Source organism: Anopheles arabiensis, chromosome 2, assembly GCF_016920715.1.
Source record: "Anopheles arabiensis isolate DONGOLA chromosome 2, AaraD3, whole genome shotgun sequence".
NCBI lineage: Eukaryota > Metazoa > Arthropoda > Insecta > Diptera > Culicidae > Anopheles > Anopheles arabiensis.
This window is the reverse complement of record NC_053517.1, coordinates 12,311,896-12,332,900: the sequence shown is the minus strand read 5'-3', so window position 1 is coordinate 12,332,900 and position 21,005 is coordinate 12,311,896. Positions and strand designations below refer to the sequence as shown.

Below are 21,005 nucleotides of genomic sequence, written 5' to 3'. Positions count from 1 at the left end.
GCCCCACACTGACAGCAGGGATTCGTTTCCAATCTGATCATACGTCTACCGCGAGGAACATACTCGCCGGCTCACGTGCGCTTTCTTGAGCTTGCGTTCTTGGTGGCGCTACTGGCAAATGCATTCTAGCAAAAGTTTCGAACAGAAAGAAGCGAAAACTCGTCCTTCAAGACGTCTGAATTCATTTCCTCATCATACTGCCATATCTCTATGTCATATTGAGGATTTTTAAGTTGCATTACGTTATTCACAATGGAAATGTTGTGCCACTGAAGAGCAACCGGCGCGGAAGTGTATGCTCTGTGTGGCTTGAACCATTGGTATCGAATGCATGCTTGGGCTGAGGAGTTGAGGAGTTTGTACATCAGAACATTGATTATGCAACACAGAGCAGATTATCATGGTATTGGGAGCTACGATGCAACAGATCAGCAAGAGAGCTGTGCGTTTGTTACTGAGGGGAATGACATAAAGATGATTGATTTGTCGTTTTATGTAAGAATATTGAAAAAGTTTTGCCATGAGACCATGTTTTGTGTTTTATTAGTTGGTAGTTACTTCCCTGTGTTTGTCTGAACTAGCCTTTAAAGCTAATTTTAGCTTTCACTCAACGCACCAACTCCATTGTTCTGCTGTGTTATCGAACGTTCATGCACGAGGTGTGAAATAAAGCGGGCCAAGTTCAACACAAACGTAAAGCCAACAAAGTATGGCTCCATAGAATCCATACAAACACCAATATTAACAAGCACCGTTCCCGGAAAACCCTTCACGTTCATAATGGAGCTTGCTAAAATGGGATATGCCGGGATAGGGAAGTGAAACGTTCGATAATACCACCATTGCCAGCAGTAGCCGCAGCATCATGGAAGCAGGACAACTTTCAGACCACCGGCAATCCAATTCCTCACCCCGCTCGCACGCCTACGGCCGCAGGACATTGCCAGCGCTGAGTGTTGAGATCAATTTTCACGGCCGACATTGTATTTGCGGGAGCTTTTGCTTCGTATTCTTTTCGTAAGATTCCTGGAATGAGATCCAGTCCTGCCGGGCTCGAAGCCATACCCGAGCCCCAACGTTACCAGAGGAGCATTGAACTGAGCGATATGAGTGAACAAAGCGGATCTAAGGGGAGGGGGGGGACTGCGGTCCGGTCGTCAGGGTCCCGGGTGTGCTGCTATTCATTTGTTAGCCTCACGGGTTGCATTATTATTGCTCGTTTAGCATTTCTAGCAGCGAGAAATAAGAAATGGTTTGCCGCAAAAGGGGAAGAGAAGACCTAGGCTTTATGCGCTTTCGCTATCCTACCATCCAGCAGCCATTTGAATTCAGCACATTGTGTTCGACAGTTTTACACAAAGCTATATCTACATTGCAGACGCTATACCATATTGTTTGACGCTAAATGTGCCTTCGTTTGTGATCTTGTGGAATGGAAAAAAAACGTTTTCATGTTGTTGAAAGTCTCCCCGACGATTGTTGAAATCTTCCCGGAAAATCGACAAAGTGAAGTTAGCGGGAGAACATTTCTGCGAAATTAAGGTTAATAATGGTTGACTCATGACCATTTGGTAGTTTGGTTTGCTTGAAAATAGGTAATTTAGGGTTTCTGGTTTGATAAAAAAAAGGATGAAACTATCGATTCTTTAGCTTCTAACGCAATTCTCTATAAAAAGCGACAAAACAATCTTTTTAAACAAATTTTTGCATACTTTTAGGCGCTGCATTTGGGCTATTTAATTATTTGGGCGTTGAACAGATGCGGTACTTGAGTAAAAATTGACTGTTACTTTTTTCATGCTTTCTCGCTATGAAAATCCAATCCAATATCAATTCTTGCTAAGCATAGGTATGTTGCGTTAGTGTCACAACAACTTCTGCAATATAAACCACCAGAGAGAAAACCGGAAACCAAATCAATCTAATGGGTTTCCACAGCATTAAGCAATTCGATCGAGATGATAGATAGTGCCACTGTGGTGGCAATACTTTCCTACTGCTTTGTCGTTGGATTTGCCGCTCTCAAGCTCTCATTCACCTCATTAGCATAATCGAGTGCTCCAAATAGATCATTTACGGTTTCATCATTCCCGTGTACCTTTCCAGGGCAGGCAGAAGAAGAACGTGCAAACAAGGCCAAAGCGAACATTTCACATCGAACTATCGTAGCGTGAAGCTCACTGCAAGTATCGCGCTGCACCTCAACACCTGAAATAAATAAAAAATCCGCATACCAAAATTATCAGGCACAGCATCCACTACGGCAACCGAAACGACACATGAAACCGATCAGAATGTAAAACAGCTGCACACTGCTCAAGCACTTTTACTTAATCGAATTTTCAAATCGTTTGCAGGACGGTTTGAAGTAGAGTTCTTTCTATTTTTTGCGAAGTGTGCAACGGCATAGAGTGTATTCACCACACAAAGTGAATCATCTGAGGAGCTGGAGTTGCATCCATCATCAGGCATTTCGTCCGTGGATCAGAATTAGTTTTTTCTTTGCTTTCTTTTTTTAAACCTACACTCACTACCACCGTGAGACACTCTCACCGCTGGGTTGTATTTCAAGCAGATGGACCCTTTGGTCGCACAACGCCATAAAAAGCGAGAGAAAAAAGGCGGCGGAATGCTTGAGCGGTTTCATGGGACAGTACCGTAGATCAGGTGCTGCCAAAACGATGCTCGAAAAGGCAGCACCATCAGAGGATTTTTTTTTTTGGTTTTGTTTGTTGAGTCGGGAAAGTTTTTCTTTAAAAGAATGCCGAGAAAACACCTGAAACGAGCGACCAAAGATAGTGCTCGAGCAAATGTCAGCCACCTGCATCAGGGTACCAGCTTGAAAGGAAAGAGTTTCCGATTAGCATAAACCATCAGCCAGCTCATTTGTCAGCAGATGACATTCAATAAAGTTGGTAAAGACTGCCGGCGGATGCAAACAAGATGTTTAACGGGGAAACCAGCACCCTACGATGTGAGGTACTTCGGGGGCGAAGTCGGGCGAATACTATATATTGTTATGTCCAAAGTTTCTTTGACAAAAATGCAAAAAAAAAGTATTGAAGCTTGGACACCTACTCAAGCCTTCTATTTGCTAAAAAAAAAGAAAAGAAAATTAGATAGTATCAGCCGTTTGAAAACCGTACCACCAATGACGGCATCCCCTCTTTGTTATTTTGTCTGAGCGCCGTTCCCTTGTTATCTGATTCTACGGTTTCCACAACCTTCGCATCGATTTAACAAACGAGCAAAGAATCGATCTTCGGCAAAAGTTTACATCAATCTTCGCGTACATCGCAAACCCATCGCGCCGCGCGTTGTCGATCGTGTTTGATTTCGCCGTAATGCTTGCTGGCTCACCGCCGTCACCGTTCTGCAGTGACATACTATCGCTCAAGCAATGCCGGCTGCCAGTGGAAATATTTGACAGATGTCGATGCATCTCGGTGGCGGAACGTGACGAAGCGGACACTCGAAGCGTGTTTATTTTGTACTCAATGTTGTGGCATGGAGACGCTAGGGATAGTTATTTTTTTGCTGCATCTTTCTCGCTTTATCAAACTTTGCTTGCAAGGGCAGGGGCGGTGTAGCAGACGGTGTACAGAAAAAAGGGGTAACAAAACATGCAGTCGATCTTGCCTAACGATGGGGCGCTACTGAAGTCGAGGGTTGGACGGTTAATTTACGTTCCATTCACCAGTGACTGATTGCGGGAGAGGTTGACTGATGTACCGAAGGTTTCTTGCCATCGTCCGCGCCAGTATTCTAGCTCAGTGTCGTGGCATGATGGCAGTACCATTTCAGATGCTACTCCGAACTATGATGATGATGGTGATGGTGATAAAGGTGATTGAGAAATGGAAGTAAAATGAGAAGACGCAAAGCTTAAATGAAAACACATTCAGAGCAACAACGAGCGTACCGAAAGATCAATTTGGCTTGAACGGCCTTGGTGGGTAGTTTCGCCTGTTAGTTGTTGGTTGAACTTTAAGTAAGAGCAGCTTGCAAGATTCATGTTTAACAATTCCAGGATTTATGATTAGAAAAAGGTAAATAAAATTGGCTACATATTGTTGTCTATGAATGTTTTGGCACTAAAATACTTAATTCCCAAAAAGATGTTTTACCAACAGACTATTTTTAACATAATGTAAGTTATACTTTTAGTTCTAACTAGCCAACTCTTACTATCCTCGATCAGTTCAATTATTGACAAACTTTCCACCGACTGCAGTACCACCAATGATGTAAACTTTCTCCTACAAAATGGGACACGCTATCGAAACCTTTGCTTGATTTGCCCGGAAAATCGACAGTCCCAAACCGTTGCCCGAATCGTTTGCATCAGCTTCTCCTTACATTCATCACGCAGTCACCTACTTTCCACCCACACCGAAATTGGACGGCAAGCAAATAGCAAAGATGCTCATAAAACTTTTTCCTTTGGTTTGCAGGGGTAAAAAAACACACAGCACACACACCGTGTGCCACCGTTGGCTTGAGTTACTAAAATTTATTATTCAATCATCGCATGTTCACTGCTCGTATAATTCCGGCCGGTGGAACAGTTGGACGAACGGCAACATCTTGCCACCTGCTGGAACCATCGATAAAACGACCGCACCAAACGGTTCGGGTACGGTTGCTTCAGCTAAGTTTGTCTCTCAATATTTCGGTTCAGGTTTTCTTTTTTAGCACATATCAATTGCCTGTCGAAGGATGCAAAAAAAAACCCGCCCCAAGAAACTCTGCATGACAAGAAATAATAGACTAGAGTTTGCGGAAAGCGGAACAAACCTGTTCCGAGCGAAATGAGGTAAAGAATAGAAAAAAAGAGCAAGATGGAGCTAGACCGGGCGAACGTAGACACCAATCTGACGAACTCCTCTTCCTCCTTCCGGAGCGCTGTCGTGTCAAGCGCGTTCAAGTAGAGTCACATCGACATCGAGAGCGCAGCTGAAATGCTTCAAATGCACGGAAGACACTCTCCGCTCCTACTCCTCCCGGCTCCCGGCTTACGGAATACGCTAAATCGATAGCAATAATACGAGAAATGATACTTTCAAGTGGTTCTCGTGCAACTTCTGCAACTGTGCAAGAGGTGGTGGGTAAGAAAAGGCGCGACGTCGGATCCGGGACAGGGTACAAACTTATCGAAACTATCGGGTGGTTCGTGGTAGGAGGTCTCAGAAATTGAAAGACTGTTTCGATTGCTGCGCAACCGCTTGGTAAAAGTTGTATCGACAGTTTGGAGCAAATCCCCGCAGAAGTTGCTTCGCTGCAAACTGAACCACTTGGAACCGAAACTCGTCCGATGGAAGAACGATGCGTTTTCCATCACCATGCTCACACATTGGTGAATTGATATCATTCCGTTTAGCTTGTGTCACGATTTTTATTTGTGCGAGATGAATCGGGGTTTTTTTGCTTTCAAACTTCTCAACACGTTTTATCGTATGTTATTTGATTTGTTGTATGGTGAAAATTGGTTATGGCGAGAAATTAAAAGGAGCAAAAATATACACATTTCGGAGCAATTTATATGAGCAATATATTTGCGTTTCTATTGAATACTTCAATCAAGAACCAAGAGGGTCAAACTGAAAATCCAAGTTCTACGAACGAAGTCTAAGAAATGGTGTCCAAACGAACGTTTAATCCATCACACTACAGTTTTCCGGTCTAGAGCACATCTAATACCTTCATCCCGTAAACTACAATCCATTCCCTGATGAAGTTTGGAGCCCATTTGTGTTGCTTTTTTTTCGCTGTGTCTTAGAATGAAAGATACAGAGCATTGTATTGAACGGAAAGCCACACTACACACGCTACAGACAGCATTTCAATTGATGTTTAACAATCCCGTCTCATCCAAATGCATGGCAATGGGCCAACTTTTTCAAACAACCGGAAGAATAAAGCTACTGTCTGTGTTATCTTCTTTCGGTTGCCTCTTTTGTGTTTCCATCGCGCACCGTGCAAAGGAAGCTAAATAAAGAGCAGCACAGCATACGTAAGTGGAAATAAATCCAACGCTTTTCCACGGAGTTCCATACACAACCAGCCCCCGATCAATGCAGGCATTGCAACGGATGCAACTGACGCGTTGAAAGCAGGTGAGAAAAAAAATGTAGTGGTTTTTTTGTGTATGTAGGTTGTGTGATTGCTTTCTAGTACGTATCATCGAACATGCCGGATACAGGTAGCAGAACAATGTGAAAAATAAGAATCAAACAACGGTTGTGTTGAGGAAAGGCAGTTTTTTTATGTAGAAGTGCACGCAGTTGAGGCTAACGCCATGGAGACGCCTGGTGGATGATCAGTATCGCGATAAAGCTCATGGAGACGCCTGGTGAAAGATCAGAATAGTAATAAACGTCATGGAGGCGCCCGGTTAAAGCTATAGCGCGCTACAGCAGCCCGGTTTTTAATAAGAGTTTTAGTTCAAAAACTACAAAACTAAGCAGAAAAAGCATTTTGTGCATTTTTTTACCATCAATGTAAATTAAGCCATGGACGCACGTGGCACTAGACGTCAAAATCTACTGATTTACTTATTGAATGTTTACACAAGTATAAGGTTGTTCTTACAAAACGGTCAGAATATTCGTCCACTTTTTGGTAACATTAAAATATAACATTTTGGTGTGCTGAGACTGAGAGCAATCGTTTAAATCGTTCAACACAAAGTAAGCTTTAAAGCGTTTACCACCGGCGCATGCAATTGCACCGTTCAGTCCTGAAGTGGGCTTGCAATTTTAAACATTTTCGTTTCGTCATTAAAATTTATTATTTACGAGGGCACTTTTTAATTCGCCATTCCGGTCACCGCGTTGTACACAATGTTGTTTCTCGCTACCCAAAGGGAATAAACCATTTTTTTCCTGCTTCGGTTTACTCAACGTGGTACAACCCCCTCCTTCTGCTGGGCAGTTGCAGTAGCAATTGCTGCAGGAAGTACAACACACAACAAACAAAAAAACGACAAACGAACAGGCTTTTTCGTTCCTTCTTTTTATCGCTCACATACGCTGGCCGCACGCATACAATCGGCGATTGGAGCGGCCTGGGTGGCACAGGGTGCACATTGCAACCCTACAATCTGCTACCGTATCAACACGATCACGCTTGGTTTATCGTCAACGTGGCGTTTCCGACATGGGGCTGTTAAATCCAAGCGGAGAGGAAGTGAAAAAACACAGTTAAATAAAGCATGCACATGCACATACGAGCGAAAATGTACACCATTTGGACGGGTGCACGGGCTCACTCATTCCACCTTTTGGTGCACTGGCTATCAGCGCGTCGCTCTCTTCCCTGCTTAACTGCTTTTACCTGCGTACACATTTCCGCTTTAAAGCGGACAAACATTTTCATTTAAAATCGCTCTTTTTTTCACTTACTGCTGCTGCTGCTGCTGTTCAAATATTCTTATCGGAAGCTTAAACCGTCTGCTCTACCCCTTCGCTTAGCACCGCCGTTCCAGCGCTGGAACCGTTCATTCAACGCTACTCAGTTGTCTGCGTTCAACTGATGCGTTCCTGTTGCATGCTCAGTGCATGCTCTTGCTGGTGTTGTTGCACACAGCCCACGTTGGGAAAGTTAACTGACCTGCAGGCTACACGGAAGTTGCAACTGAAACGTACGCTCGTCGCATCCTTCCATTCCTGCTTTCCGCCCATCGGCTTAGTTAATGAATGTTTACTGTGTGACTGATGATGGGAACGGGCCAAACACGGGTGGTACATGGAAGGCTTTTTCACTGCACTATCTGCAAACACACACACACACACAAATCCACTCCCCGGTACGAGAGCATGTACGCGATTCGTTTCAAAGGCAATAAAAAAAGTGGTTCGTTAGCTTCGCTATGGCCAAGGCCTCCATTATGCAACTGCAACCATCCCTCACCGGTGGGTGTGAGGAGTTAGTTGAAAATCGATGCGGTCCGTACCGGGGCAATACACATACAGCAAAATAAAACTAACGACTTGCTGCAGTAATAATAGTAATAATAATAACGTACGGACGAGTGAGCTGCAGCCGGTTGCGGTTGACTGAGCTGGTTGAAAAATTGACCTACTCCTGCACCGACCTTATCTAAGTATTGGCCGTTCCGGTCGCAGTCGCATGCATTTCTAATGAAAGCTATCCTGCCTGAGTTTGCAATGGGAAAGCTTTGCATAGTAATCAACTCATCAGCTCAGTAACGCTACACACATCCATGCACAGACACCCGTCCAGGTTCAGAATTGGTGCGATGTGGGCTTTACGAATCTAAATTGGATATTTTGTTTTTTGGTTGTTTTTTGATGCACCATGGGCAGAAAGCAATTGATGGAAAATGATGGAGTTCTGAATAGGTTCTTTCACAAGTGGATGTTGCAACATTTACATATTGCAAGTTTTTTTTTGTTGGGTGATTTGCATCCCTACCAATTACGATTGGCCAGTGCCAAGAGACAACATAGGCCGTGGAAGAAGTTATTTCAACAATTTTTGAATAACACTAAAAGGAATATTGTTCCAAATGGCTAAAACAAATGTGTGCAGTTTTTGGTATAGCTGATTGATGGATTTGATTCAATTTCCAACTCGAATGCAATCAGAACGACGTAATCTTTTACGATCCTTTAGAATGCTACAATCGAACCAGATTTAAGACATAGTTACACCATTAAACACAACGAATCAACACACTGCACTAGACTCACGTCTTCACTGCCTTAATAAGCTGCTGCATCTTCTGCTGCCCACCAAGCCTGCAATTGTCGATCACCGTATTCCATCCCACCTTCAATGCACAATGCGAACATCCCAAAAATCAACCGAATAAACTGCACTTTCTTCCCCCCACGCCACACACACATCTCATCCTTGCCTACCTTTTTGAGCATTTCCTCCAGGGACTCCATGTCGAGATTGCAGTAAAGGTTGGTGCTGTTGTTGAGCATCGGATTGGAGCAGTAGTAGTTTTTGGCCCGCACCAGCAGATGCTGATGGTGGCCCAGTTTCCGGCCGGCGATCGGGGTGCTGCGGGCGGACGATGCCGCGAGCGTCCCGGGCGGCCCGGGCGGCGACGGCGACAGGCGCTTGTGAGCCGGAGAGGCACCGGCCGAGGAGGTGGTGCCGGCGCCTCCGCTGCCCGCAGCGAGATGCTCGATCAGGAAGTTATGGTAGCCGCCCTTCGGTGGAGGCGTTTCCAGCAGCAGCAGTATCGTGGCTAGGTCCATTGCGCATCAATCGGTGTTGGGTGCGAACACGGGCACGAGTACGTCGATGGGACCGATGATAACGAGGTCGATACGGGCGAACGATTTGTTCGGCGGCGCAAAGCGAAGCGGCAAACAAAAGCAAGCAAGCGAAAGCGGGTTGGCAAAACGCGGGCGGCAAGCGGCATTAACGCGCACCGGCGGCGACTGGGGTGGTGATGTAGAGTGGCAAGCACTGGCTTCTCAAGCACTGGCCCCAGGAAGGAGCCCACATATCCTATCAACCCCGAACGACAGTGCGAATGTAGTGCGGTCACTGCTAGGGCGTAGCGAGGCGGGCTTTGATGGTGTTTGTTTATTTTGAGATACGGTGAATGTTTTTCTATTTTTTTCACGCTCTTCTTTTGCACCAAGAGTGTATGTGTGTGTATTAGTGGTTTCCCTTTCTAGGACGGTGGAGCTGCACGGCCAGCCAAACGCTTATCGATTACAACGCGATGATGAGGTTAAAGAACGTATCGCCACCATGCTGCTGGCAGGATGCTGCACGGCCCCTGATGGGCGGCTGGTACGGTGGCGCCTCTCGCTGGCCGGATGGTTTCGATTGCTCATGCTGGTTTATTAGCGTACTTTACGTCTTGTTTATCGGCTTTTGCAAGCTACGCTCTTTTTTGCTCAAAGAAGAACATTTGTGCCTAACACTTTAAAAATAATCAATTTCTGAGACTTGTAAGCATTTTGTATTATTTTTTGGCAATGATTTACTCTACAAAACCAATGCAAAACTGTGTACACTTTCTGTTATTTTATGATTTTTCTAACTGTCAAAGCACTTCTTCTGACAAGTCATGCAAAATTCGACTAAAACATGTAATCTTTGAAGCAAATCATACAGAAACCAAACAAAAGCAAGCGCAAATATGTTTCTTTTTTTTTACGATTTCACACGATTCACCTCCACTGAAAACACTCCTATCATTAACTCATCAGCACACCAAAGCACAGCATTCTCGCTTGCTTCACGCATTAAAGAGACACTATTTTCTTTCACAAACGAACACCCAATGTATTCACCAATTCACACACTGCATTGAGCGTTATTTAAACGATATTAACTATTTCTCTTCCATTCACTCATTCACTTTACAGAATTATTTATTCAAAACAGAGCGAACCACTGCACACCACAGCGAAGCAGGACAATTTGTTTGATAGTGTATGCTTTAAATTCACCACCAATGTGACCCAAAACACACACTCGACGCTCGAATCGCGGAACAGCGCAACCTTCAGTAAGCCGTGTTCGCGCACCGTGTAAGAAAGCGACACATCCAGCACGGTCGACGGTTAACCCATCACTAGCATCCTGGCGGGTGCGCTCGTTTCCTCGGGCGGACACAAAAGACACACATTCCTTAACGTCGCACACGGCGAGAACGTACCATTTTCCCAGAGTGCCGAAATCCGAATCCTCTGCGAGCGAAAGCGCTGGAATCCTTGGTTGGCTGGAAAATGAGAGGACAAAGAGAGCACAGGAGAGCCAAATGGTACGCAGCGCGCTCGTACCGGTACACCGGAGAGATGGTAAACAAAGGTAACTCACGCTCTCGGGTGAGCAGCAAAAGGGCAAGGATTCGCTGTCAGCAGATCCGCTCACAATGTAAAGGAAATTCATCGCCGAAATGAATGTCCCACTCTTTTGTTGGGTAGAAATGTGCTGGCATCGGGTGCGGAACTCAATTCACTCTCAGCTGTGGTGAGAATGGCGAGGGACAATCTCTTAGAGCAGAGACCAGCGAAAAGGGCGGCGGTTAACAGAAAATTCTTCACTTTGTTTATCGTCCCATGTCCTGGGAAATGGAGCCTCCGTAGAGAGTGATACTGATTATTATTGCTGTAATGACTTTTTTTTAAATCAATGTAAAGATAATATATTTTTATGTATTTAGTACATACAGCATCCTTTCAAATCAAGAAACAATTATTTCTTAGCAATCAGTACTCAGTCGTTTGAGTGGACACTTTCATAACACACCTTACCTACATAATTAGTGCACTTTTTGAATCTGCTTCTAGAAAACCCCAGGTCCGATGGTCTTAACTCGGGGGCTAAGCCAAAAGACGATCCCAATTCACCATCGACCGGTCACGGGCAATAGGTCACGTCAGGATCGTCCAGCGACTGCGACGACGACGACGACGACGACCCACCCGCTTCGTTACGCTTCACTATTGGCCACTTCTTTGATTGGCTCGTTGAATTCTTGCTTCCTTCCGGCGGCACGACGGCCGGGGTTGCATCACGAGCATAAAATATGAGCCAAAAAGCCGGACTCCAAATCGACCCACTACTACTACTACCACTACCTGGTGGCTTCGTTCGATTCCATTTCCGTGTCGCATTCCGCACCACCCAAGACGACGACCCAAGTGGCGCACCGGGACAAAGGGGTAGAAAATCGATTTTTTCCCTTCAAACGTTTGCATTAAAGTGGAACTGTCGAAAGGCCACACGAAACGCCGGCTAGCTTCCGGGCGGATGAACAAGCAAAGAGGATGCGTTTGTTGAGGTGGAGCGGGAGAGCGGTGCGAAGGGAGCGGTGGAACGGTCGTTTTCGATCGTAAAAATGATCTGATGAGTAGATGGATTTTTGGCACGGGTGATTACGATGGGACGAGTTTCTAAAAAGCGGACGGCGAAGGAAAAGGATAATAATGGGTCGAAATAAAGCGCCAAACGAGAGGAGGCGTTATTATTGCTGTTAGACTGATTAAAACGAGTTTTCTGCGTTGTTGATCCATTATTTTTGTAAATCAAAATCATTTTTGTTGATTAAAAACAGTCAGAAACATTAAATTGGTAAAGAACTCCTCGACCAAACTGTTTGTCCCAACCGTCCAGACAAGCAAAGTAAGCTATTTGCAATAAAACCCTGTTTCCCCTGGATGTCGGTCAATTTTTCAACAGCTAATCGAAACCACCGATTTTATGATGCCCATTCCCATGTACACGCTTCCATCCCGAGGGAAATGGACCCTGGATTCGCTTCGCTACAACTCGCAACAACCAATCGAAACGCCATATATTGTTTCTTTACGTGCTGATCAGCTTGAAGCCGCTCACCGAGGCCGAGCACCGAAATAAAAAACCATAAAATTGGTCTCGCTTTCATTAACCCTCCGACGTTAAAGAGATGATGAAGGATGACGAGGGCACGCAAAAACACACGCAGCCGGACGGACCTCTTTCAACGACTGCTCGCCATACACGCTTCTTTCCGATACAGGCAATTGCTACCGAATTGCAGAAATAGGTCAAACGCTGGTCGGTTGAACGGGAGCAAAGCACAAAGCACGCATCCCGGGCGCTTGATGGGGTGGTTGAGCGAACATTTTTCACACTGTTTCCCCCGAGGGAAAACGCACAAAACTAGCACAGCCAAATAATTCAACTCAAAGGGTAGTATGCTCGTGGGCCGGCTATTGGTAGGGGTTGGAGGTCTCTGTAGTCAATGGAAAGTATGCCCCAAAGCCCCCGCGAATGGCCCGTATCGGACCGGACATTATCATCATCACCATCATCATCGTCACTATCGTAGCCTTTCGTCCCGGTTTTGTAAAGCGAAGGAAAATTCCTTCCATAATTTAAAACCACATCGCATGCTTTACCACGCTAAACCACCATCGGGAAAGCGCGTGCCTGCGTACAGTTAAAAACTGGGAAACAAAAGCAAACGGCGCTGCGCCGTCTCCCGATTATTCCCATATTTCTGCCGCCTCCAAAGCTAGGAGCGAAAGTATGAGAAATTGATGCTCATTGCCGGAAGAGGAAAGCTTCATAAATTGTTAAGCCTGCGTGTTTGGTCAACCTTTGCTACTGCCCGCCATTGCAGCCCGAGCAGATCTACCGTTCTGATCGTTTGTTCCATTTTTGTTGCTTCTTTAGCAATAGCTCCAGCGGAATGAAGACCAAATATACCTTCAAGTACAGCTGAACGGCACTGTTTTGCATAAAAGGACACTTTTATTTGATGCTTTGATAGCTTTATAATAATAAAAAAGATGTTTTCATTCATCCCAGCCTATTGTACGCGAAAAGGCCAACACACTAATGCCATTGCGTGATTTGCCGCACGAGGTGTGTGCCGTTGTTATGGTGGGCGGGTGCTAGGGTTCCTACTAATCTTGTGGTTAGTAAGAAGTAAAGGAAAGGAAACAGCAATTTGCCCTCTAAATAAAATTGACCAATGATGCTGTTGAGTTGAGCCAGGAGCAGCACGCACTGTGTACGAGTTTCCCCGTTTACCGCGAGCTAAGGCAAGAAAGTGCTCCCGCACGGGAGACAAACAGCCTTCCTTATGCCCATCCATCAGCTCTCTAATGTAGCGCGAACGGGATGCCGAGGCCCCACGGCAGAAGGGAGAAAGGCGAGCATTCTTATATTTATGCCCACTTTCAGGAATTGTTTTTATTATTTATTTGATGTCCTTTATCCGATTTCGGTGCGTGGTGTGCTGTGTCGATACCATGGACTGCACTGGGTGTGAGAGGGGGGGTGCAAGGGTAGGGAAATCTCCTTTACCGTTATGGCAACGTTTCGGGATGAATAGAAGAGGTAAGCTTATCTTGATCGGAGCATTATTTTCTTTTCTTTTGAAGTGTAGTGTACATCAGCTCCACGATGAAAGCCACCTGGTTCGAGACGGAGCGGCGATACATAAATGGCATGTTTTGATTTTATATTGCCTTGTAAATAGACCGAACATAAGCCGATTCCTGTATTATCGTGCGTAAAGTTTCTGGTTTTGCTAAAAAAAAAAAACAAACACACTTTATCGTCCTTGTAATACTCAAGACCCAACGAAAAGAATAACTGGCCTATTTCTTACGCCAGCACACTGGCACTCACACATACACACACACAAGAAAAATAAGAAGCAACTATCCTTCGAGCTAACAAGAAAAGGTGCGAAATCTCACCGAGGAGGCACAATCTCACCCGATAAGAAGAGACACGCGCGCCCACCTACGACGGAAAATGGTTCCTTCACGGGCGCCGCTTGCTAACTGCTGCCCTCCTCCATCCATTTCCACCCACTGTCGCTGACGAATGCTCGTTTTTCATGCTTTTGCTGATCGTTAAATTTATTTTATAGCCAATTCGGGGAAGTCGTTTCTGGCTCCCGCAGCCGCTGGCGTGCCTGGCGTTGCATGTGCGCATACATACACCACCTTCCACCGCCATCATCCTTTTGTTGTCGTCGTCCCGAGTTTATGGCCTTTGGCCCCGTAGCTGTTGCTGTTGTGGTGGTAGTGGTGGTATTACCCTCACCATCATACTTGGAGGGGGGGGGGGGGCGAAAATCTCGCAAAAGTCCGGCTGGTGTCGTGTGCTGTCTTGCCCGAAGGATGAAAATTCGCTTAAAATTGTTCCCCCGCAACACAAAGTCATATACGTACTGGAACGTTCGACGGAGAAAGGCAACAAATACGTCCACTCTAACCGTGTGTGTGTGTATGTTGAAACTATGTTTCCCCTAGGCAAGCTTTATTCGGCTCTATGAACTGAAGCGCGAAATAAAAATCATATCGACAGCTAGCGTGGTACCGAGTAATGCTTCAGTGACCACTTGCCACAGTACGTCATACGAAATGTTTGGAAGATGTTTGGAATCACTTTCGATTTGGCTTATGATTGGAAGCAGTCCAATGTGTTGTGGTACACTTCACTACACGGTCAGAATGTTTAAATTTGCACATAAAATAGAGAGCATTTTCGTGGAAAGACGATTGTCCAGAGTAGGATGAATTTGTGTTATGGCACAAATGGCTTCAAAGTTGTTTGACACGCTAGCACTCGTTAAACGCGAATCAAATCACACCCCAATGAGCTAATTGAGGTGATTTGTGTCTGAATGTGTGACTCTGCTTAACGATCTTGTACATGATGGTTGTTCTGTATTCACAACACAAACCATGTGGAATTGTCATAAAACGACGCGGTGGTCTGTGTCTTTCTATGTCAGTGGTTAGCTAATGATACAACAGTAATTTATTCTTCGGACCAACAAAAAACTCGATTATTTTACTCTTTTTCCTTTCGATTTAAATTCAAATTTAAATCAGTAATTATGGGCACAGCATCACTACGAAGTTTTAACTAATGGCGGCACGTGTTTTATCAGTTTGGACCTATCAAACAGCACAAAAATGGTAATGAAATTAGGTAGCAGCGCTTCACATCCTTGTCGGACATTTAAGAGCAAACAGTGCACACTTACACACTTACACACTTACACTCATACACTTTATCACCAGTAATGACTTCCCGTCCATCAGGATGTAACGGACAGTGCTGTTTAACTTCAACAAGCGCACACCTTGCAAAAGGCAACGAATGCTTGCCTGCGGTACCTAGGACACCTTCTTCCATCAGATCTACGAAAATTCAACCCAACCAGAGAACATGTTCTTCTCTGCAGCGACATCTTAAGCAACATAAGCATGATGAATGGCTGTCGCCGTGCGTTAGCACGGGAAATGACGTGCCCAGGTAGGACACCGTACTCTACTCACTTTTCATCGAACCGGAAATTAGTAACGTAAGTGCTGCCACGGACCATCGCGAGCGTGTGTAGCAGCGCAGGTATGACGCGATGCACTTTTAACAAGGCAACGATGCGTGTAGTAGAAATGCAACTAAACACCGTTTCTATAATTTCAGTATTGCTAACATGGGGCGAGCGGGATGCTCGTTGTAAGTCAAATAACCGTCACCAAGTATCCTATTTTGATGTCAAGCAACCGTCACCAGGTGCCCTGTTTTGAAGAGTGTTCATTAAAAGATGCATTTAGAGTGTTGTAGGACCATAAGTCTATTAAAGGACCATAGAGACGCGACCATATTAGACGACTGTACTTAAATGATGAAATGATTATTAGTAAGTGATTATTAGATCTTATTAGTAAGTGATTCAAGAAATTCCGCTTTGATAGAATGGTGCCATCCTTTTATCCACAAAAACGTAAGCATAATTCAAACACTGCTTTATATCATCCTCACACCTATCAATGGACCCAGTGTAGTGTTGTTCTAGAGTTATTTCGTTTGCTGCCTAACCGTTCTGTTGAAAATTTAATCAATTGCCAACTAACACCCGCAAAACCCATTGACGCCTCTGACTCATTCATGTCAGATGCAGCGCTACTTCAAGGCCCGTGCCATTTCAAACTGCTATCATCGAATTGTCGCTTCGCTACCGCTCCGCACACAAACGGAACCTGGCAGGAACCGAGATGGCGGCACAATGGCGGAAAATTCACTAACGAACGAAATCGGCAGCCAGATATCGTCAATCTCGCCCGTAAGGAATGGGAAGTGGGCCGCCCGTGTTCCACTGCAAAACGAACGCGCGTGTCTGCGCTCATCGCAAAGCGCTCGTCTCATCATTGTCACTTTGGGTGCAACATCAAAACGAATTTCCGCCAGAATTGTTGCGCACAATGTTAATTATGATAAATTATGAAACCGCATACCGACACTAGACACGGCCGTGACCGTACCGTGTGTGTTCATCGAATCGCACAGTCGAATCGCGCGGAACATTCACCGTACCACGGGTGCAGTTGATGGCGAGTGCCGATCGAAATGCAACGTACAGTGGCCGGCAATATAAAGTGGCCACTACTTACAATTTTACATTTTTTACATTTTTTCCGTGAAAAATGAATTTATTGTACTGCTTTACTTTTTGAAACATTGCTCGTGATATGCTTAAGTATGCGCAGTACCATAGCATGACAAAAATGAGAAGTTTGCTCCAAGAAAAAATATTTTTTCCAAAATTGATCAAAATCACTGTGCCAAAATAAAGTGCCCACTTTATTCATTCTACAGAAAACATTTTTCTGAACAAATATAACACCAAACTTATAATTTATATGCGTTCCTCTCGCATTCTTCGCGTGTTCGAGGACCTTTGACATAATTTATTTTGTTTTATTTGCACGTATTTGGCATTTGTTCTTCCTAGGAGTATTTCAGAGCTTTAACATATTTTGTTTTTCATAATCACGTCATTCTCACCACATTTGCATCAAAATTTGCACACGAAATCTCGATAGGATTAAAGTTAAGTCTAAGTGGGAGCCATTAAAGAAGTTTTATTCGATTTGATTGAAAAAAATAATTCAAAAATTCTTCGTGTATAACTTGAGTCGTCTTCCTGTTGTAACATCAATTTATTTACTAACTCCGTATTTTTCACAGAAAACAGATAAATTCACACAGGATGCTTATATAGGTATTAGCTTTCATTATGCCGTCGATTCAAACCATGCTCCCCACTTCTCGTATAAAAATCCCCTCCCTGGTCATCACATTGCACTCTTCATACATATTGGTTTGTTGGATCGCGTCTAGATATTTTTGAACATCAGTTCTAATTTGGACTCATCTGTCCAAATATCAGTTTTTCAACAATCTAACGATACATCTGCATGTTCTTGATCGTATTGAAGCCAATTGGCTTTGTTAGTCTTGCTGTAGCTCGGGCGAGGAACTTGAAGGACGCCACATCTAACGAGCAGTAAATTACGAAAATTGCAATGTGATAGCTAGGGGGTGTTTATCTTTAGGAGTAGCGGGAAAACTGGTGTGAATCGAAAGTACAACTATGGCTGATACCTTTTTTAACATTCTTCATCAATACTTTGGGATATTTCTTTAAAAAAATGGGGTTTGAAAACTAAAAACATGTTCCTACAGGCTAACATCTCAACACACACAATCAATACAAAAAACATTTCTCAACTAGTATCGTATAAAACACCTTGCATGTCCTCCATGAAGTCTAAATCTTGGTTCCATCGAGAATTTGAGGCAGATTCTATGTGCGAAGGTGGATAAAACTGGTGTCACAAACAAATAAATTTAAATTCAAAGCTCTTGATAACGCTTGAGAAGAACCAGATGCAAAAACAAGATGCAGAACTAGATAAACCTTTAAAAAATAGAAAAAAAATACGCTAAAGATCCTCGAACATGTAAAGAATGCGAGAGGAACGCATATAAATTATAAGTTTGGTGTTATATTTGTTCAGAAAAATGTTTTCTGTAGAATGAATAAAGTGGGCACTTTATTTTGGCACAGTGATTTTGATCAATTTTGGAAAAAATATTTTTTCTTGGAGCAAACTTCTCATTTTTGTCATGCTATGGTACTGCGCATACTTAAGCATATCACGAGCAATGTTTCAAAAAGTAAAGCAGTACAATAAATTCATTTTTCACGGAAAAAATGTAAAAAATGTAAAATTGTAAGTAGTGGCCACTTTATATTGCCGGCCACTGTAGATACTGCGGGAATGCAGTGTGTGTGCCCTTTCGGCTTTTGTTGGCAGATGAATTTCGTTTGATTGGGGCGTGGTGCACGGCAAATCCGAACCGAACGCGGTGCGCCCGGTTATGTTGGATGAGCAGTGTTGCGTACAGCGAAAGGTGAGCGCCACATTCCTCGTACCTCTAATGAAATATTCTCGTAAATTCACATTTTAGTGCGCACATGTCCATACCGAATGGGTCGCTCGGTACGATGGATGGATGGATGTACGCACAACACATTTGTACCGACCGAGCAGTGCAGTGCATACGTTTATTTTTATTAATTCAACAGACCTGACCTTAAGGACACTGTTCAGTATGCAAAAAATGCTTTCAGCAGAAATTAAATTCATGAAAAGTATGAACGAGCAAGCAGATTGAACGGTTCCCAAGCAGCAGTCCGCTGCAAGAGTCGAGCTCGAAATTGAAGCCACTTTGTCATGTCATGGACGACCATGGTGATGCTGCAGCTGCACAAAAGACAGCCATAGCATTCCGATAAGGATACGTCGATATGGAGCCGCGTTCGTTTGCTCTCTCTCTTCGCTCGAACGGGTGCCATTTATTGAACTCGAAACTATTTCCTTTATTAACCGACGTTATTAGCCGACGTTCGACGTATGATTGAAATTGAATTTCAATCCTCTTCCTTTTTGCCAGTGCCAAACCATGGGACTTTCCCATGACCACCGGTCACATCAATGGCCAGCGAGAGAACATAACGATTCGGACAGTGGGCATGGCGAGTCGCAAGGATTTTTGGGACGGGAACGGAAAAAGGGACGTACCCGTTTTCTTTCCTATCCGTCAATGTTCTCACAGTCCAATGCTCGGTGCACGCAGTTGGAGATACACTAGTTTCACAAAATTGAAAGCACAACTCAATGGCCGATGAACGAAAAGCCAATAAATGGGTCCAATCTTTCGCCTTCTCGTATCGTTTTCTTACCACACAAATAAAACATTCCTTTTCGATACTTTAATGTACTTCACTGTGGATTTTCGATTGAAGGCATTGATGAAGGTTTTTAATGCTTTATAAAGGAAGTTCCTTGTCCATTTGTTATCTTTTCATCATCATCTTTTTCACACTAGAAATTCTGGGTTTCTTTGTTTGAAATGTTTTACATTGACTGAGCGAGCAACACACAACGAAAGATGTCAAAATATTTTTCCTTTTAACGGGCGAATCTCTTAAATAAACTCTTATTCATAATAGAATGCTTGAAAACTACAATCATATCGAAATGCTCCTCACAAAACGACCCCAAAATTCTTCCCAATGCCCAAATCCCAATCAGTGTCGGTATATTTACCTACCCTTCGTCCATCACAGTCCATTGATAAGTTCGTTTCACTTCCTCAATTTCCAGCCAACAAATAATCCTTTGACGAATCGATTGAACCGTTCACTGGAATAGTGAAGGATCTTTTTTTACGGATTTAAATCACGCTTCACTCAACCGAAGGGATTTTCGGAAGGTTTTCCCTGAGGAGTAGCCTAGCCTAGCATCGTTTGATGTTGGGTTGCTTTTCTCTGGTTGGCTCTACTTGCTCAATGCAAAAGCGTGAAAATACCCACAATAGGCATAATAAATAATAAACTTACAGTTCAAAAACATCGATAAGGGTTGCTTAAAGCGAAAAGAAGAAACATCAAAACTCGAGCGAGGAATGTTAGTTGATCCGTTTGTGAAAGATCCAAACACTATAAAAGAAACCCGTCAAGCTACATCTTTTAAAATGCTCCAACAGACGATGAAGCAATTGTGTACCTTAATATTTTACATTCTGTACTTTCAATCTACCACAATTTCAACCACACTGACATACACACCCTAAGCAGAATGCAATTTTCCTGATTTAAATTCAGCATTACATCCAATTTTATTTTGTTGCTTATAAAACGGAATTAGCTGCACCTGTACGCGACCGCCCGAGCTACATAAACCTTGTCACCAGTGATGCCAACGCTCAAGGAATTCGACACAACGCGCACGACCTACATTTCTCGCTGTAAGTGCAACCTCTCTTACCTTACGAGTTTCTCCCTGCTGTGTACCATTTTCTTGCACCAGCTAAAACCCAGATGCTAACCGTTGCTTCTAAGCATAAAGCTCCCATTGCTACGAGTTTTTTTTTTTTGGCTTCCACGCTATATCTTCAAGCGAAATTGAAACATAAATGCATTTTAACGTTTTAACTTTAGTGTGGGATTTCTTTTCCGCTTTTGGTACCGGTGTAACAAGCACTACAAAAAAAACTGGGAATAGAAAACATACTTTAAGCTACCCCTAAAGGGCGAGATTTTCCCATCGGAAATCTTACCTTCGACCAGGACGACGACCAGCACACACACACACACACACATCCACACAGAAGACACTCATCGGTAATGTCCATGGGGAAGA

The 21,005-nt window shown here is 43.9% G+C and overlaps 1 protein-coding gene across 11 annotated transcripts in view; it reads right to left on the bottom strand.

Annotated features, from left to right (window-relative positions):
- The window catches only part of LOC120900402 (uncharacterized protein CG43867), a 184,787-nt gene that overhangs the window by 84,105 nt on the left and 79,677 nt on the right, over window positions 1–21,005 (bottom strand). Inside the window, exon 1 of one of the 11 annotated variants that reach the window (XM_040307417.1) lies at window positions 8,886–10,571. The exons of the other annotated variants lie outside the window; for them this stretch is intronic. Coding sequence (XP_040163351.1) covers window positions 8,886–9,233 — 348 coding nt within the window. The 5' untranslated portion in view covers window positions 9,234–10,571. Of the gene's footprint in view, window positions 1–8,885; window positions 10,572–21,005 lie in introns of those variants that run through there. 11 annotated transcript variants of the gene reach the window in all.